The following is an 18,771-nucleotide window of genomic DNA, read 5'->3' as shown; positions in this document are numbered from 1 at the left end:
GAATTGCAAGCTAGTAAAGTAGAACTCTGTGAGCCAGGGAAACTTAGCTTTTCTGGCATATAATGATCTACATTTATAAATAACTTTTGCTAACAAGGTTTAACTTATCCTTGTCTTTTAACTAGGTGGTCTATTTTAAAGCAACATTATATACCTTCATTCTGGTCCCAAATTTTGATCACCAGTGCACTGCGTTGGACCACGTCACAATGTAGAAAACTAGCTCTAAAAGAAACAAAGGTATAAAACAGCCAGCCTGGAATCACTTTAAAGCTCCTGTGAGGATTTTTTAGCTGATTTTAAGACAGGCTAAATACTGACTCTTCATGACCTGTAAAAGCAAACAAGACCATCATTGATGATCTCTATATGGATTTTTGATGTACGTAACCACGTGTCAGATAGATGTCAAACAAAGTGAATTACAACAGCCTTTGTTTACATTTTCTACGGCAGGAATTCACAGCATGTGTTACAACTGACTGTTAATGCACAAGGAGCTGATTTGCAGAAAACATTACTGACACATGGTCAAGATAAGATTTACCACTTTGTCCTTAAAGGGACATTTCAGTATTTTTAAAGAGGGGATGTGTGAGTTATATTGTAATTGTACTAGCCACAGTGGATGCCAGTCAGCTTGGCCCCTTAATGAGAAACTTATGGGAGAAACGGCATGCGATTTTGAGAGACTGTCCGAAGCACTCATGTCAGTTTAGGTGTATGCTCTACTGAGAAATTTTACAGCGCTTTACTTTGCCGTCAGAAAGCCCATCTGTTATTGCATTATTTGCGGATACAACACAAACCTGCTCTTCTGCATAAAGTGAACTGATCAGCTGTTTGGATTTGTGGACCTTGTAGAGAAAAAAAAATACAACCAAAATAATGAATGATTCTGACAGCGGCGATGGCATGCTGTCTACTGCAGACACACTTTTAATGGAGTTTACAGGTAAAGACGATTCAATGCTCCAAAGGAAAAAGTGGAGAAACTTCTGCAGTCTGTGACTCTCACCATCTGCCTCACTGAACGCTGAAGTTGTTCAATATTCAGGAGTTAAATCAGAAATCCAGATAAGCCAAATTAAAGTACATTTTCAAAGTAAGTGTTCGGCTATTATTGTTTTTTTATTGCATAGTGGCACCACCCATGGTTGGCATGTTATGTTTACCAAGTCAAAAAACACTGTTAGCTACTTACGCGGAAGACTGAGCTAATATCACAAACAGACATTACTGTGTCTGCCAGGTAATCTTAGGCATTTGGTGCTAACATAATGCTAAACTGAGGTGCCAAAATATTAAAAAAATCACATTATATCAGGGTCACATACATCATAGACCTGATTAGCTTATCAGTAAAGTTCAGAAAAAAATCTCAGTAGAGCGTACACTTAATCAAAGAAAAGTGTTTGGGTCGGAGTCTCTTACAATTATGAAGCAGACCTGGCCCTGTCTGCAGAAAACTGTAGCCTAGCTTGCGTGCTGTTTCTCCCTGCAGTTTGTCATTGAAGGGGCCGAGCTGACCGGCTTCCATTGTGGCTCTTAGAATTCCTAGTGACATATAACTCATAGGAAACCCACTTCAAAAATATTGAAATATCCCTTTAAGGGGCGCCAAAATCCACACAAACCAACATTTCCTCACAGGAGATTTGTTTTTTTTTGTTTTTTTTTAAGAAACAGGTATGTAGATTAACAACAAAACAGCTGCTTAAAATTCACCACTTTCAAAAAGTCAGAGCCCTTATCTAACAGCCAAAAATATAAAAAAAAGTCTAATGGAAAAATATAAGATAATGGATCTGTGAACCGCAGCAATAAAATGAGATCTGACCAAAATGAAATGACATGAAAGTCAGAAAAGATTTATTTGGACCTCTTACATAAGATTAAGTGTAGAATTGAATCTGCTTAAATGATACAATCTCATTTTTGAAAACTTTTTTTCAAGGAATTTTAAAGATATCATCAAATCATGAATCCAAAATCCAATGAATTAGTTTTGATCCATGGGCCCTGATATTGCCCATGGCAAGTGCATCACACATGATATAGGTCAGAGTTTTCCCTTTAGGGTGCCAAGAGTTTTAAATGTGGGAGGAAACTTTTCAAAAGCTTATATCAGGAAAAACAGTGGGTGTTCTAGGTAATGAGTTTAACATGATGACAAGAATCTGCAAATCATTTTTAATTTAATTTTAGATGGTCAGTGTTTGGAAACTTCTTGCACAAATGAGCACAAATGGAAAAAAAATTTTGATTTAATTATCTTAGGGGAAAATGACTCATAACTTCTGTCATGTAAGCATGAAGGTCAAAGTGATTTTATAGTCCTTGATAAACCCGCTAACACAGTTTCTCCTTCTTCTTCTTCTCATTAGATGAAAGACTCTTTATTGAACCTCCAGCGAGGCATTGGTTTAAGGGACTACAGCTCCGAGGCTGAAGAGAAGAGAAGTCGTTATCACTGACACACCACCCCAAGGCCATGAGGGCATGCTGTGCAATATAGGACCTGTTTTGTTTGTGAACCAGTATGCAGACAGCAACAAGACAGAGAAAAGGCAGAGAGGACAGAGGGGGAGGTGGGACCAACAGTGGGCTGGTCCAAAAGGCACAGAGAGAGGAACAGTCGTCCCCAGCGCACAGGAGGTGAAACCCCCAGGAGGAGGACATACTGGACAGAAAGTGCCCCTACCACACACAGGAACTGAGGTGTCCCTAACATCACTGGCATTGTGGGAAGGTGCTCTTTCTCTGCACCTTTGGGATAACCGTTCCCTTCTAATCTCTTATTTCCAAGTGCATCCTACTGTAAGCCCTGTCGACCAGACAGCAACAGAGAGAATGAAGGGAAACTACTGCATGCATTTAGACAACCTAGCTCCCCTCAGTCAGTGTTATTGTGGTTCAGTTCCAGTCTGTGTGTGTCAAAAAAAAGAAGAACAGAAGACGTGGAGAGATCAAGTCAGAGAGGAGGGGGTCTTTTCGAGTCTTTATGGCTTTCTACACTCTCTAGACTGTTCCAAACCCATCATCCCCTAGAGGTCCTCGCTGCAGTGTCCCTTTGATAGACCTCAGTGTGATCAGAGTGCAGTATCGTCCCTCGTGCAGGAAGGAAAGAAGTGTTGTGGCTAAGAGCTCGGTTTCAGTCTGTTGCCTTGTTTGAACTTGGCCTGTGTGGTCTCTGTCAGGGCTGGTTCCTTGTCAGACCACTCTGTCGAAATATTTATTAGTCAAATATAGACACTGGTGAAAGCCAAGCCAGTACAATTCACATCATCAGCTGCCCCTGCCACAATGATGGTTACCTTACATTACACTGTTCCTCCTCCAAATAAAGCAGAATGTATTAGCCTGGACCAAAAGGCCAGACTTTGATCACATCTTATAAACTATAAGAAAAGGGATACTGCAGCCCGGCTGATTGGGAGACCTGTGTTCTTACATGTTTTATTACTAAACTGTGACTATATCTCTTTAAATATGTTTCAAATTAGAAAGAATTCTATGAATATATTTGAAATATATAAGATTATTTCATTATTTAATATATATATTTCAAATTATATAAACATTACCTATATTTATTGTTAATTTATGTACATAATGAAATTATCAGAGCTCTAGACCAGTTGAAGAATTTCTAACAAAGTGTTTTCTTCTAAAAATGCATGCCAGATATGTCTGTGACATGTCCAGTGTGCAAGTATGATTCTGCATTTGCGTGATTATATTCACGCATGTTGTGTGTGTGTGCAAGAGAGTGTGTGTGATTGTGTGCATGCATGCGTGTGTGCACAAGTGTGTGCTGTAAAGTGTGACATTTTTACCATTCCACACTTGTATGTTTCTTATGTTTTTTTTCTTCTCTGGCTCTTGCAGCCAGGCTGCCTTTTTAATGCTAATGCATTTGGATGCCGCCTTGCATTAGCAGCACCTGGGTACAGTTTACAATTGAAGAGTTTTGTTCCAAAATGACATATCCAACAGTTGAAACAAAGTTTAAGCCACTCTTACTAAATGATTGGTCACTAGAACCATATATGAAGTCATTGTTGACGCATTATGTACCTTAAATCTGTGGTTGATGAGAGAAAAAGATGTATTATCTACATTTTTAGGATCAAGTAATGAACTAGTGAACTGGATATATAACATTTTGGAGATTAACCCTTCATCTGCCCTGTGTAAGCAAATCTTTTTCCATGTCACTACGTTAGGGGCTTGATGACTTTTTACTTAAAGGTATAGTTTGACATGTCCAGAAATTCACATATTAACTGTCTTGAAAAACTTGGATGAAAATATTGATACCGGTCCTGTGTCTGTGCATTATGTATGAATTCAGCAGCCGGTACAGGTTAAGCTAACCATCTCCTGGCTTCACTGGCCAGCAGCCACACAGCTTTCCTTCATCTAAAACCTGGCAATAAACCAAATTAGTGAATTTCACAAACTATTCCTTTAAACCCACTTCCTTCAACCCATGTTATAATCTCCTTTTCCCCATTTCAAGTTTCTGTCTTGGATGCAATGAAAAGCATGATAATTATTTTAATGCAACTAAATTGAACCAAAAGAAAGTAGTAGAAATGTACATCACGAATGACCATATTGTTTTAATGAAGTATTACTCATGTATGTCATGTATTATATATTTATATATATACTGAATAAGGTGCGGTAAAGAGCATCTCTTAAGAGTTTGTCAGCTGACAGACTGCAGCAATGAGAGCACTTCCAAAATTAAGAAGAACTTCCTTGTGTTAAAAAAGAGAAAGTGGAGCACTTTAAGGCCTCTTCAGGTACAGAATGAAAGAAAGAAAGAAGGTACAGCAGAGAGGGTGAATGCAGGGCTGAGGGAAATATTCCTAATTTGTGTTTTCTGATTTGTTCATTTGACAATCACACCTTCTAAACTCATTACAATACCAGAATAATATTCCTTATGGTTTTAGTACCACTCTGAAATCATGTTACGCCAGCCCAGAGACAGTATTTGTGCTTTATTCTATTTAACATGATTACACGTAAACCTCTTCCAAGGTCACCTCCAAAAACCCAATCGAAGACTCACTTTCTTTACTATGTAGGTTAAGACTGCATGATTTCTGAGGGAGACTGTCTTTACTGTGTGCCTGCTTGGAGTGCTACTGACTGGCTTACTGAAAGCAGCTGAAAAGCTTCAGGATTGAACCCCTGCTGTGAGTGTATTTATTACAGTGGACGAAGGCACTGAGTATTGTTAACACATGGAAACCTTAAGACCTGAATGTGAGTGGTTGGAAAGCTTTTTTGTTTTATTGAAATCACTTTCACAATGCTGACGAAAATGAAAGCCTATATTGAAGTTTTCTTCATGTATATGATGGTACAGTAGTGATATGAAGATGTGATTGAGCTGCTTTAAAGAGGTTGTTTTTCAAAGTGTATGATGAAATAGATAAACCCTCTCCAGATGCCTGAATTCTACATTCTTAGTTTGTTTAAAAACTACTGACATCCTCAAGCTATTTGGAACGAGACATGGTTAATGCTTGATGGAGTTGTTTTTTACACTCCAACTGTGACGGCTTTATTTTTAGTGTCAGACAAATGCGAATTAACAGATGTAAGACACGCATCCTCCTCAGCCTAAATCTAGCCTCCTCAGAATTTGGACTGCAGATCTCAATCATCAATGTTCCCCCTTGGTACAAACTGACAAATCAAACCTACAATCTCTCACAGATGTCGACCTGTTTTTGTTTTTCACTCCTTCTTGTGTGCGTTCCCACAGTGATCTGCGTTACACGAATGATTGTATGATTGCTATCGCTGCACAGCTGTGGAACCAAGGTGAACCGTGAGTTCTGGATGCCACTGTCTTGTCGCTGACAACTAATGATTTGTGTGCTTCATTGACTGTATTAATTGGCATTTGCCTTGCTGTCACAGAGCTGGCGAGACATGAGTGCCACCCTCACAACCCAGTACTAACAAACAGCCTTGGTTGAATCACACACACAAACACAACTTCCTGAAAACGACCACTGATCAAACTCATGGCAAATTCTCTTCTTCGGGCGTGTCTTGATAAAATATGTACTGATGTAGTTCTGTTCAAAAAGAATTCTACTGTATGTTTTTTTTTTTGTTTGTTTTTTTTAGAAAATGTTTTGATCTCTAGGGAGACTTTTAGTGACATTTATACATGAGATAAAATATACTGTAAGTATATGTTGTGTATATCTGCAGTGTGAGCACACACACTGACAAAGGAATCCAACCTGCGCTGCGCGTAGGTGTTGACTTGCTGATGACTTTGCCTCATAGAGAATGAAGATGAAAGTGGCTTTCTGGTTCATGTGAAGTAGAGATTGGAACTATGAATAAAAAAGTATATGATATAAAAACAGTGGTTCCGTTTTTGGAGTCAATGCTTTGTTTATTCCCTTTTCATTCCATACAAGCTGTGACTAATCCCACATGACTCATGCTTTTTCTGACTGGAAACAGTTGTTATCTTTAGCGAGCGAGTATGTTTGACCTCAGGAGACTTTACAGTGCAGTGTTGCAAAGGAAGATTGCATGAGGCACTAAGATGAAATATTCATCTGTTACTGCACTTTAAGAAATCAAATAAATTCAGAAGTCTTTAAAATATTTATGCCACATATTGAAAGCATTGTTATTTTTAGGAGTTTGGCATACAGCACAAGTTTCTTATAGGTTACTTTATGTTTAGAGCTGTCTGCCTATAGGACTGTTTGGCTCCCTGTTGTCTCACTGAAATTAGCTGCATGAATTACCCACTAATTACCTCATCATATAAACTCAGCAGGCGGACACAGGCGAAAGCTCATGCCAGCCAATTACTCTTATAACAACTGCGATACTCTTAAACAACACTGTGACATAATGTGGACATCATGAACACTGTAGAGAATTTTAAAAAATGTGTGTGATTCCTTTTTAATGAAATTTACAAAACAAACATAATTCTGCTGTTAATGTTGCATTTTTTTTCATCTGTTTGTACATATTTTACTTTGGAAAAACATATTCTAGTATTCTCTAAGAAATAATTCTAAAATAAGAACATTGGTAGAATCAACCTTTAATTTTAAATTAACGTTGTCTTCCTTTGCACTGCTTTAAAGTGAATGGCAGCAGACTCAGTTTTACAACAATCCTGTTTTTGATTCTTTGTTTTGATTAGAACATTTCAGACTTTCAATTTGGAGTTGAGCTGCTGGAGACAGCATGGCACAGTAAAATCTAAAACAAGTCACTTGTTTGAAAATCAAATGAAATATTTCTGTATGTGAAATTTTTAAAAATTCCTCATCACCCTAAAAGCATAGCACAGGGAGCAGTTGAACAGAGATGTTAAAGGAATACATTTAAATTAGAGGAAACATAAAAATTGTTGTTCTTGAAACAACACAAATTACTGAAACAGATCTGAACAACCTGGATGCCCCAGAGAGAACATTTTGACAGAACATGTGAGATCTGTAGTCTCCCTTTCATGTCTTTATTTCATCGACATGGGGCCACCATCCCATTAAATCCTCTATTTCACAGAGTCAGGTCTCTATTTTATTTTGTCTGTCCATTTTATAGCTAACCATATCATCGAATCCAACACAGTCTAATTGATCTTCTCAGTACAGAGTGTATCTCTTGAACCGTTTCCGTCTCGCTGTAAAATATAATGGCTTTAAATCGTCTCAGTATAATGAATGCTTTTGTTTTACCACACTACCAGAAATAACCTACCTCTGAAGTAGCCCATTAGTCCTAGGCCAAGATGGGAAATGGGTGAGGCTGAGTCGTCACTGTAATGAATCAAGGGGGATGGGACAACGTTACGCACAGCACCCCACCAGCCTCTCACGTCCAATGAAGGCTGCGATTGGATTTGCAATGGGGGGGAGTGATGACTCCCACTTTCTCGTCGTGGCTGGTCGCAGAGGGCGGGGCTCCGTGCTTGCGTTTGACAGCTGCGAAATGGAAAATGTATAGCGCACAGACGACCTGGGAAAGCATGCTGCTCCAAGGCAACCATACTATCTCAAGGAATGGGGTGCAGCATGGCCCTTTATAGCCTGCGACTGCCCTCTTAAATCTGGGCCAATTGGAGAAAACGAAGAAGTTAACAAGAGGAATAATTACTCTTATTCTGCACAGAAGCATTGGATTTCAGGGACATGCACCGTGCGTTCTCGTTCCCGGTGACGGTGGAGCGCAGTCGGACCAAGGAGCGCCTGGAGGCGAGTCTGGCCGGACTGTGTGAGCTGGAGCTCCGCAAGCAGAGGCAGGAGTGCCTGGTGCTGGGGGCGCTGGCTCTTGGAGACCCTCTGCCCCAGGACAGCTCCAGTGGAGAGCTGGCGTGTTTCAGCAGCTGGGGGCAGGAAAACTTGACACTTAGGCGTCAGCTGGTAAGAACTTTGAGTGTCTTTCACTGCATGTTTGGATTCTAACAGCTCCTCCATGTTGACTCACACCATACTACCACACCCCTTGTGTTTGAAACCCCCTTTTGCCCTATATGCCATAGTCGTACATAGTTTTGGATATCTAATGGTCTTTACAGCAGATCCTCTATGTGATCCCTTTGACCGCTGGATGGACTCTAGCTCCAGGCTGAGCCTTTTGTGTGGAGATGACCCCTATCTGCGAAAAAAGTTACTCAACTTGATTAATAGGCTCTCTGTTTGAAAGGATGTAATGCGTTTCTGGGCTTTGGGCTGAGATTTATGCATTTGGGTAACGAAATTAGGGGGTGGAGCACCCGCCGTTTGTGGCTCAGACCGAGTATTTAATGGCCCATTGTTCCCTCATCATGGACTTTTGTATGTTTTACTACCTAACAAGCTCTTATTTGTGTTTCTTTCAGTTCATAAAATAGTGAGTTATCCTCTCAGCTTTTTTTGGTATTACAGTCAACATTTTATGTTATAGTTACCCTCAGTATAATTTATATGATTTCTTCTCTTGGGTCGAGTTCATGCTAAGTTGTGACACATATGTTCCTCTTAGGCATTGATGCCAGGATTAACATGATAATTAGAAACTGGGTTAATAAAGACAAATACGGGATTAAATGACGGCGAGAAAACAACAGCATATCTTGCATAAAGTTTTACGCATCACTGAGCACCTCCTCTGCTGTACATTTTATTTAATCTACTCTTTATATCATGTCTTCTTTTTTCTGCTGCTTTAGTTAAAATGTACATTTTAAGTTGTGTTTCAGTTTGGCTGCTGTTTTCTTGTGCAGCTTGCAGGCTGTCTAAACATTGCTACAATAGGAAGCCATTATTATAGAGGGTGAAAAAGAAATTAAATCAGCCGCCTCCTCTTCACACCTCCCTTTCTCCTCCCTCCCACCCTCTCCTCAGCCGGGGGCCTAACAATAGGCGCATATGGAGCGGAATACTAATGCCGACCGACCGAGGCCCCACTGAGGTGGCCTTGTACACTTATGTCAGTGTGGTATGGCATAATTTGGGCATTGCTTTAATTTTGCTTCATGAAGTTTTCCTCTGAGCTGGTGGATGTGTTTTATTTTGTTCTGATTAAGGTGCACATTAAAATCAAATTTCAAAGATGCATAAACGGAGTCCATGGGGTCAAGTATTTCCAATGTGCGCACAAAGCAGTTCAGTAAATTCCTATCCCTTGATGTGGAGGAGCCTGTCATCGTGTTTCAGTGTCTCCTCATTCACACACTGACAGGAAACAGCCATTTTCAAAGCTAGTGAAGGACTGACACGCGTTTCCCCTCAGGGCTGCATATTTTCCCCGTTTTCATTCTGTGCGCAACGCGTCTATGGATCGATGTTTATTAACTGTTATGCTTACCCAAGCGTGTGAGTAATTACACGAAGAAATTCCTCGGAGAATGGTTTTTGTCCAGCAGGGCTCTAATTGAAGCCTCAAATAAATTGAGTCTTCGTGATATCTGGTCGCCATCTGCGCCCGAGCCAAATCCCCTATCTCATCTCTCTCCATGTAGGTTAGAGTCGCCAAAATGTGTGGTTCACGGGTGTGACACAGAAACATTTGACCCATGGGACTGCAGTTGTGCGTGTGTGCGCGCAGCTTTCTTGAAAATAAATGTGGCCCTAGACAGGCTCAGAGGCCCTTTTTTCTTCCAGATAGCCTACAGTGTGTATGTGTGTGCTTTAGAAGGTGTTGACAGCTGTGGGACGCCAGACAGCAGCTGGGAAAGCATGCAGCTCTGACCTCTCTCAGCTACCAACTGTGTGTTTGGATAGAGCGGAAGTGCATGTATGAATTGTGTATGAGTGTGTGACATCCACCTATGAGGGAAAGTGTTTGAGTTTGAATATAAACGTGAAATTAAGTCTTATTTTCATCCTTTAAATATATTGACTTTTTGGAGGCAGATCAATAATTTCATCAGCTTGATTAATCCCAGAAGTGCTGTTGGTCTGGCACAGCTGGTACAACAGAAAACCTAAAAAAAAAAAAAAGATCAGCAGAGAGACAAAGAGCTGAGACATTGTACAAGATCTGAATCCTAAAACTGATTTTAAAAAGATGGAATTAGTTTTGATAAAATGATGATGAATCAATCTGGAAAGGCAAACCTACAGAGCGTTCAGTGAAGTCAGGCTGCAAAGGGAAATAACCATTTTTTTGCAGCCATATTTAAAAAAGAACAGGGATAACATTAAGCATTTAATTTGCAAGGACATATCATGAAGTGGTCTAAATACATGCTGCTTTCTGGAGGATTTGCTGGTTGCAAAATTACTTCAGGTTGTATTTGTCTATGTACATGTGTGTGTTGATAGGCAAAAGGTCAGTGTATGAAAACAATGGATACCATCCTCATGCAGAATTTTGCTCATGGGTCGCCAGTAGGTATTGCTTTGTTTTCTGCCTTTACTGAATTGCTGTCTCGTCATCGATCAGGTTGTGTGGGCCCTTGAATGAAGACAGCAGCACATCATTAGTGTGACTGTGGAGCAGTCAGTGTCCTCTGCGGTCACCGATCACTGGAGTGGATCACTAAATGGTTTCCTCTGGCACACAAAGCACACATTATTGAGACATGCAGTCATTAAGAAAATAATAAGATTTTGAAATATACAAAAACAGGAACACCCACAGAAGTGCCAGGTTTTCCAAATACACATTTGAAAAAAATAGGTTCTCAAATGCACCCTTAGATGCTTTCTGGGTCTATTCCACAACAGTCGATCACATGAGCACAGCCTGGTGCACGTCCCTCTTAAGAGGCTCCATTCACAGCCAACCCACCATGGTGCCCTGCCTGCAAGCTTCTGTGCACGTAGCACACAGCCTGAGCATGCTAATGACTGCTATTCATTATCCTTATGTAAACACTGTGTGCACCTGTGTGTGTGTGTGTGTGTGTGTGTGTTTGTGTGTGTGTGTGTGTGTGTGTGTGTGTGTGTGTGTGTGTGTGTGTGTGTGTGTGTGTGTGTGTGTGTGTGTGTGTGCGTGTGTGCGTAAATTTGACTTCTGTCAAATTGGAAATGGTCATTAAAATTTAATTTACCCCTTTATAAGAGATCATTTAAAATGTGTGTGTATAAATGGAGAAAGAAGGGATCAGTCAAGTGTGTGTGGGTGTGTATGTGTGTGTGTCTGGCCTCCCACAGCCCTCTCTGTGTGGAGCCAGTCACAACATCGCTTTAATTATACAGGGTCCAGCAGTGCGGCTGGATGCCTTGTGTTCCCTGTTCCATAGATTTTTTTTTTGTGGTGTTGTTCTTTTAAAAAACAAGTGAAGGATTTAAGGTTTGCTACACAGAGCAACATCAGATTTTAAAAGCTAAAGTCCAAATTAAGAGCTTGTCTTTGAGTGCAGAATGCTCATAATGACTCCCTTCAGGCACCAAAGCTCATTTGTGTCTTGGTTTGATGTATTTTCTGACCAAACATTTTTCCAGAGTCACAGAGGATGATCATACATGTGAAATCAGTCAAATTGCTGCCCTGGCTTCACCTGCTGCTAAGTCTTTTTCATTGCTAGGGCAGGTGTTCCTGGTGAGTCGTTCACCCTGTGTGTAACAGCTTAATGGCTAGGTGAGCCTGGCTCTACCATGTCCCCTCGGTCTCCACCATCCCCCACAAGCTTGGGGCAGAGGATGCAGTAAAACAGTAATGATACAGTGTCAGTGAATCAGTGTGGGACCATTAATAATAGAGTGCAATCAAAGACCATTCTGCAAAATGGTCCCTGTTACAATGTGAAGCATAGCTCTGCTGCTAAATGTTGCATTGTGTTTGTTTGTTTGTTTGTGGGACCACAAAGGTTTGTTTGTTTCCTGCAGCATTATAATTTAATGGCCAACACTTTAGCTAACACAGTGTGCCTATGTGCATGCATAGAGAGACTGCAGGCAATCAATTGTGTGCATCTGTATCATTGATTAATTGATCACTCAAGTCTCCCCTCCTCCAAGCTATTTCTTCACCCTACACAAGGAGCTAAAACAAAGCTCCCTACTCTGCCTCACAAAACTATATTGATGAACTGATGCTAATGCTTTGTTTATCCTAAGACTAGCTCTCTTGTCAAGACAAAAGAAATGACAGTGTTTGGGGTGAAGAGGTTGTGTGGGAAGCCGTAGGTTAGCTTGGGTCAATTGCCCCTCAACAGCATACACATCATGGCCGCCTCAAGTCTGCAGGACAAAGGAGCATAACACATCACTGGTGCACTTACTAAAAGACAAACCAAGAGGTAGACCAGACTTAGTTTCCTGTTTTCCAGGAATTTTTCTCTTGACACACTCCAGGTTTTAGGAGAAAAAGCATGCACTGTGACACACAAACATATGCTGCTCTTTCAGGCTTGAGCTTGACATGTTCCTTGTCCTGGAAAATTGACTGTGTGACCTTTTAAAGAACAAGAGTGCTCAGCCATGCTAGCAGGTCGGTGAGGCTGTAATGAGGGAAGGATATCTGGCACAACTTTAGGTACCAGATGCATGCAGAAGGGAACAGCGTCTCTGGAAAGGTTCTGTCTGTGTTCCTTTAAGGCAGTGCTTTATTTGTGAACATAAATGTACAAAAACAAGGCTCAGGATGAGCAGAGGACTCAGGCACTTGTCTGACAGGTACTTCATCATTGCAGGCTTGTAATATAAAAGCCCCCCTCTTTTGATGACATGCTCAATCTTCTGGTAATGAAGTCTCTAAATGAGCCTTGAGTGCCAACAGAAGCACACCCCTGACAAAATGAAGTTACTTTCTGCATGCAAATACGTGTTTGATAGTGCATGTGGGTCTACAGTGTACATGCTGTGTTTAATTGTCTGCAGGTGACAAAACATGTGTCAGTCAATGTCAATAGAAGACTGGAAAAACTTATCCTGCTGGCTGGAGTAGCATGTCCAATTCCAATGTCTTACCAGTGTGTGTGTGTGTGTGTGTGTGTGTGTGTGTGTGTGCGTGTGTGTGTGTGTGTGTGTGTGTGTGTCATGATGAAACCCAAATTGAGTTTGAAGACCCTCAGAGTAAAAGTGCAAAGCCTCAAAAGTTTAAAGTTTGTATCTCTTCTTTTAGGAGAAGTTTTGTTTATTTTTAAATGTGTATTGTTAGCCGAGGGTCCTCATTTTAAAGGATTTATTGCTGAATAGTGTGTTTGTGTGTGTGTGTGTGTGTGTGTGTGTGTGTGTGTGTGTGTGTGTGTGTGTGTGTGTGTGTGTGTGTGTGTGTGTGTGTGTGTGTGTGTGTGTGTGTGTGTGTGTGTGTGTGTATCCTCCAGCCACAGGAGAACCCGGCCCCCTACCCTTCACAGATCCTTGAATTATTCATGTTCCAACTGACGTCTTACACAAGAGAGCACAGTGACAGATATGGAAGCTGTACAATGATGCACTCCAGTGATGCACGGCTCTGACCCGCCATGCCTCATTTGTATTTTAGTAACTGGAGGAGCTTCTTCTTCTTCTGAGTTTTGAGTTTAATAAGTTTAGATGTCAGTCATCTGAGTCAGTTTTATCCTCTGGTTGCTGAGACAAAGGGTTGAAAATATACTTCCCACTACAATGAACTAAAATCCATCATTTACTGAAGATGAATATCAATCTTTGAAACTCAAGTTATTTCTTCTTGTTGTAGTTAGAACTAAATGTATTAATCTATAGTGATTGGCCATCATCCGACATCAATGTAGCCTCTGGGAACAATGGCCGAGTTTTTGGGGCTGCCTGTGTAGCCTGTGGTTAGTGATAAAGGACTTTCAGCCAAGACTTCCTTTTCCTTGTGTTTCCTTGTGTACAGTCTGACCAGAAACTTGAGTAGCAAGAATGGAGTCAGTGTTGTTAGATAGCATCTTATCATGCAGTATGTACAAACTGATGCAATATTAAACCACTGGCATTGGGTCCAGGGTTTGATATACAACCACCTCTTTCGCTCTCCATATGGACTATTTCCCTGCATGCAGCCAATGAGCACTTACATGCAAGCAAACAATACTTATCTTACTATCAATGAAAAAACAGAATACTTTAGATAAAAAAAACAAGTCCCATGCTAGCAGATCTTTAATTTACATCTGCAAATAAGATTATATCCATAGCTTATGACAAAACCGCTCATACCATGAGGATTCTTTTCTAGTTTTTTGGCATGTAAAATAGATAAAATCTAAAAAAAAAAAGAAAGAAATATAGGGTTTATCTCAACAGGTGTTGGTCAAACAAGAGCTTTAACTTGAAAAACAAGCAGTGGAGGATTTACAGCAGTTCTTCTGTCATTAACATTTCTGCAAACCGGTAGTTTGATTTATGAGGACTCTTGAACTTTCTGCTCTGTTGTTGAAGCCACTGATTGCTGCCTCTTACCATCTACTTAAAACCCTTCCAACAGTGCAATTAAACGCAGACAGCCACTACACGGTGACTGAATGTGTGTGTGCGTGTTTGTGTTTCAGAGTGCCCTTCAGAATTCCCCATGGGGCCTGATGCAGGCACTGGAACAGCAGGTGGGAGAGCTGAGGATCGACACTGATGATGGCGGCTATGACGGAGCTCAAGGAGACACGGGCGACAGTCGGCCCAGTTCTGGTACTCTCACTGAACCCTTTTCTTTCATTACTTTTCTAGTTAATCACTCAATTGCAAGAAAGTTTTGCACCAAGTGAGTGGATGTTTTCCAACTGTCTTTGTATTTAAAATATGCTTGAAATGACTATTATTATGTATTTGTGCTCTCTCATGCCCCAGTTGCTTGCAATATTTTGTTGTGTGGCCTATTTGTGAAATGCGATGAGACACTGTCCACATCAAGTAGCATATTTTTTGAGAACTGGGAGGATCAGTGGACTATAAGAAATGAGACAGTCATCTTCTGTCTCTCTCTAATTGTGCTTCCAAGGTTTCTATGAGTCGAGTGGAGGTCAGTCGCCAAAAGGAAGATCCTGTTCCACTGAACCCACAGAGACGCTCTCCCTCTGGGCTTACTCCAACGACAGGCCAAAGTCTGTGGGTAAGAAGAAGAATACACTTGCAAACATGCATTCTTAGAAAAAGCAACATGCACATAAAAAAATCACACACTTCTGACAGGATTTTGTCCTGAAAAGGGAAATAGGTGCCATTTACATAGTATTATGCAAGTGGTGCAGGTATTACTTAAATAAGAGAATATTATTAATTGGTGATGTGTTTGATGCAACCATTTTTCTTACAAATAACTTTGTAAGAATTTAAAAACTTCTCAAGCCGAAGTTTTGATTTCAGCAGACTAAGGTTCTCAAATTATTCAGCACATCAATACTTTTCAGTACCACATGCTTTAAAGTATTTTAAATTAACTAACATCAAAAAGTACTGAGGCTTATGAAAAAAGATCTATGAACACAAGTTATAAATAGGTTTGTTATATTGTTGGTAGAGTTAAAAAACATGCCACATCAACAGTGCTGTTAACTGTTTTTAGGAGATCCCCTCATGCTGAATGAAGATCTGGATGTGCCAGTCATACGTACCACCCTACCCCGCTCCTTTTCTGCCCCGCATCCTCCTCTGGAGGGCATTGCTGAAGAAAGCTCAGCAGTGGACTCATGGCAGTGGGACAACAGTGGTGCCAATCAGACCTGGCAGCAGCAGCAGCCTGCAGAGGATCAGGTAACAGAGGAAGACTATCAGCAGGCCTTGAGGGTAGAGGGTTACATCCTGAGTCTTCTTCAGCGTCATACCCTCCCACCAAGGCCATGTCAGCCTCGCACCACTGTGAGCCCTGACCCCCTTTACTGCAGTGCTTCTGGACACAGCTCCCTACACAGGAGAACCACAGAGCAACGCCTCCCTGACCCACACATCCATGTTGACCTTTCAGCAAACCCAAGGAGCCAGGGCTGGGGTTGTGACCTGCTGGAGGGGGAGGCTTGTGGAGTAGAGGCCCCATCTTTGGAGGAAGACTGTTATCTGGCTCTGCCCTACCCCCAGCCAAGGCCACACTCTCTGGCTGAGAGGCTACCCTCACCTCTGCCCTCTCTGGACCCCAACTGTGGTGTTGGTGTGCCTGACCTTTGTCGTGAACCTCTGTCCCCTCAGCATTATCTACAGCAACAACATCCTATTCATCAAAAGCACAATTTAGTTAGTGCTCAGTACATCCCTGGACACCCATGCCACGCCCCTGTGTGCTCTCCCAGACACCAAAACTCAGAGCAGCTAAAGCCCAACCGAGCCATCACCTCTCTTGACCACTCCAACTCCAAGTCCAGATCCTCTAAAAAGAGCAACAACGAGCGACAGAGAGTTAAAAAATCCAGCAGTAAAACCAGTCGATCCCAGTCTGAAAACAGCCTCCTGGGCCAGCGAGTGCTGCCTGAGCGGAGGTACAGCACCACCGAGAGACACCAAGTCAAAGTAGATTGTGCTCAGAACCAAAGTCAAGTCACAGGACAACAGGCAGGAAGCAATGGCCACAATGTTAGTCGACGCTGGTGCTCCAACCTAGAGCTCAGCCAGGATGAAGGGGAGACCCAGCCACAGAGGCGGCCTCCTCGAAAAGCCCGTCATGGTCATTCTTGCCCCCACTCCCAAACCCAGAACTACCATCCCCACCAACAGCACAGCCAGCGCTGGCACCCAGACTTTCAGGAGAGAGCACCTATTTGTCAGGGAGAGGAAGGCTACGGCGGTGCTGCCCCTGCAGAGTCCGAGTCCAGCATGAGTGAGGTGTATTCCCCAGCCTCAAGCTCACTGTCCAGTGACTCAGATGAGAGTGGGGGGCTGGTGTGGCCCCAGCAGCTGCCACCCCGCCTTGCTTCTACCTCCTCCTCATCCTCACCTTCACCACAGGCCACTGCCAACGCCCCCGCCCAACCAAAAGCCTTTGTCAAGATCAAAGCCTCCCACGCTCTTAAAAAGAAGATCCTCAGATTCCGCTCAGGGTCCCTTAAAGTGATGACTACAGTGTGAGGAAATAGTCAAACCTGATGACACTCATAACTTTTACTGATGTGTTGTAAAGCCATTGTCAGAGCAAAATTGTTGCTACTACTTTTCTACTCACTGATCACATCCTACCTTACAAATCCGCTCTTTACACCCTATCTACCTCTTAACAGTGTGCTCTTAGTGAGAGACATTAACTTTAATGGGCACAATTAAAGATCTGCTGGGGATCATCTGTGTGCAGTGTCTGGTTGAATTTATCTTGGAGCTGACAACCACCAGACACCAGACTAATGGGCATTATTCTGCGCTAACTGATTATAAGTGTAATTGCTGAGTTACACCATGATGACATGGACCACAGTGAAGCTAATTGACCAAATTTGCATCCAGTTTTTCTTTATGTCTCTTGGCCTTAAAGCTAATTTATCACAGATTTACATTTAGGTTTCTAAGTCTTGAAAAACAGCCAAGCTTCTGGCATGGAATACAAGTTGTTATATCACTGCCTTTTCTCAGAATTGTTGGTAAATTGGGTCAGTTTGTTTTGTCAAAAATGTCAAAGTTTTAGGAGAACATTTCCTGGAAAGAACTGTGTGATTTGTACAATATATATGTACAATATGTACAATACGCAACCATTTATAATATCCCAGTTTGATTTCAAAGCCTTATCGAAGGTTCCAATTTATTGGAATGAATGGAGTGTACTATTTGACCACTTAGTATTCCTTTCAAAGAATGCCATCAAAATTATCATTTTCTTGCAGGAAATGTCATTCCATTTGAATTTACTTTTTGATATTAGGAATACAAACCCATAAAATAAGGTGTTACTTAACAATTAAGCATGCCATAATACTCAAAGCTTAGGGCAAAGATTTTTCCTGCACCCAAGCCAGCATAGTACAGAAAATCTCCCAGATGTGCAAGAGTGAACAAAAATGTAGCAGTAATTCATGTTTTAATTTTCCCACCGTCTGAACATTCATACCCTGACTATGAATCCCCAAGCAAGACACACTCTGATATATGTATCGATCACTGAATTTCTCTCGATCTCTTTATAAACTGGATTCAAGCTGAAGCAAACTGCCACCTCTCTTTATTGCTGCTGGCTGCTCTTGGGTCCAGTGAGCACAAAGACATGTCTGTGAGTCAGGGATGGGAAAGGTAGAATCTGCAGTAAGTGGACTTATTTACATGCATGCATAGTCTAAATGCACAGATTGATTAGAACACAAGGACACTGACTTTGACACCTTTGTAAATATGTATGATTTTGTATATACCACGATGTGGCCTTGTTTGGAATGAATGTAGTTTGTAAATAAAGACAACTTTGCTCTCAATTATA

General features: G+C 41.4%; 2 protein-coding genes across 2 annotated transcripts in view; both read left to right on the top strand.

Annotated features, from left to right (window-relative positions):
• Window positions 1-6,406, top strand: part of gramd1bb (GRAM domain containing 1Bb) — a 75,432-nt gene extending 69,026 nt beyond the window's left edge. The window contains exon 22 of the mRNA XM_034701350.1: window positions 2,388-6,406. Coding sequence (XP_034557241.1) covers window positions 2,388-2,477 — 90 coding nt within the window. The 3' untranslated portion in view covers window positions 2,478-6,406. The remainder of the gene's footprint in view (window positions 1-2,387) is intronic.
• A 1,616-nt stretch (window positions 6,407-8,022) lies between these two features.
• Window positions 8,023-18,764, top strand: LOC117825486 (dapper homolog 3). The gene is made up of 4 exons (XM_034701351.1): window positions 8,023-8,435; window positions 14,942-15,074; window positions 15,385-15,495; window positions 15,949-18,764. Exons 1-4 carry the CDS (start codon window positions 8,205-8,207, stop codon window positions 17,436-17,438), a joined length of 1,965 nt encoding a protein of 654 aa, XP_034557242.1. The 5' UTR covers window positions 8,023-8,204; the 3' UTR covers window positions 17,439-18,764.
• The last annotated feature ends 7 nt before the right edge of the window (window positions 18,765-18,771 follow it).

Source organism: Notolabrus celidotus, chromosome 14 (genome assembly GCF_009762535.1).
Source record: "Notolabrus celidotus isolate fNotCel1 chromosome 14, fNotCel1.pri, whole genome shotgun sequence".
Classification (NCBI taxonomy): domain Eukaryota; kingdom Metazoa; phylum Chordata; class Actinopteri; order Labriformes; family Labridae; genus Notolabrus; species Notolabrus celidotus.
Note: the sequence above shows the minus strand (reverse complement) of the source record. Positions and strands in the feature narration are given on the sequence as shown.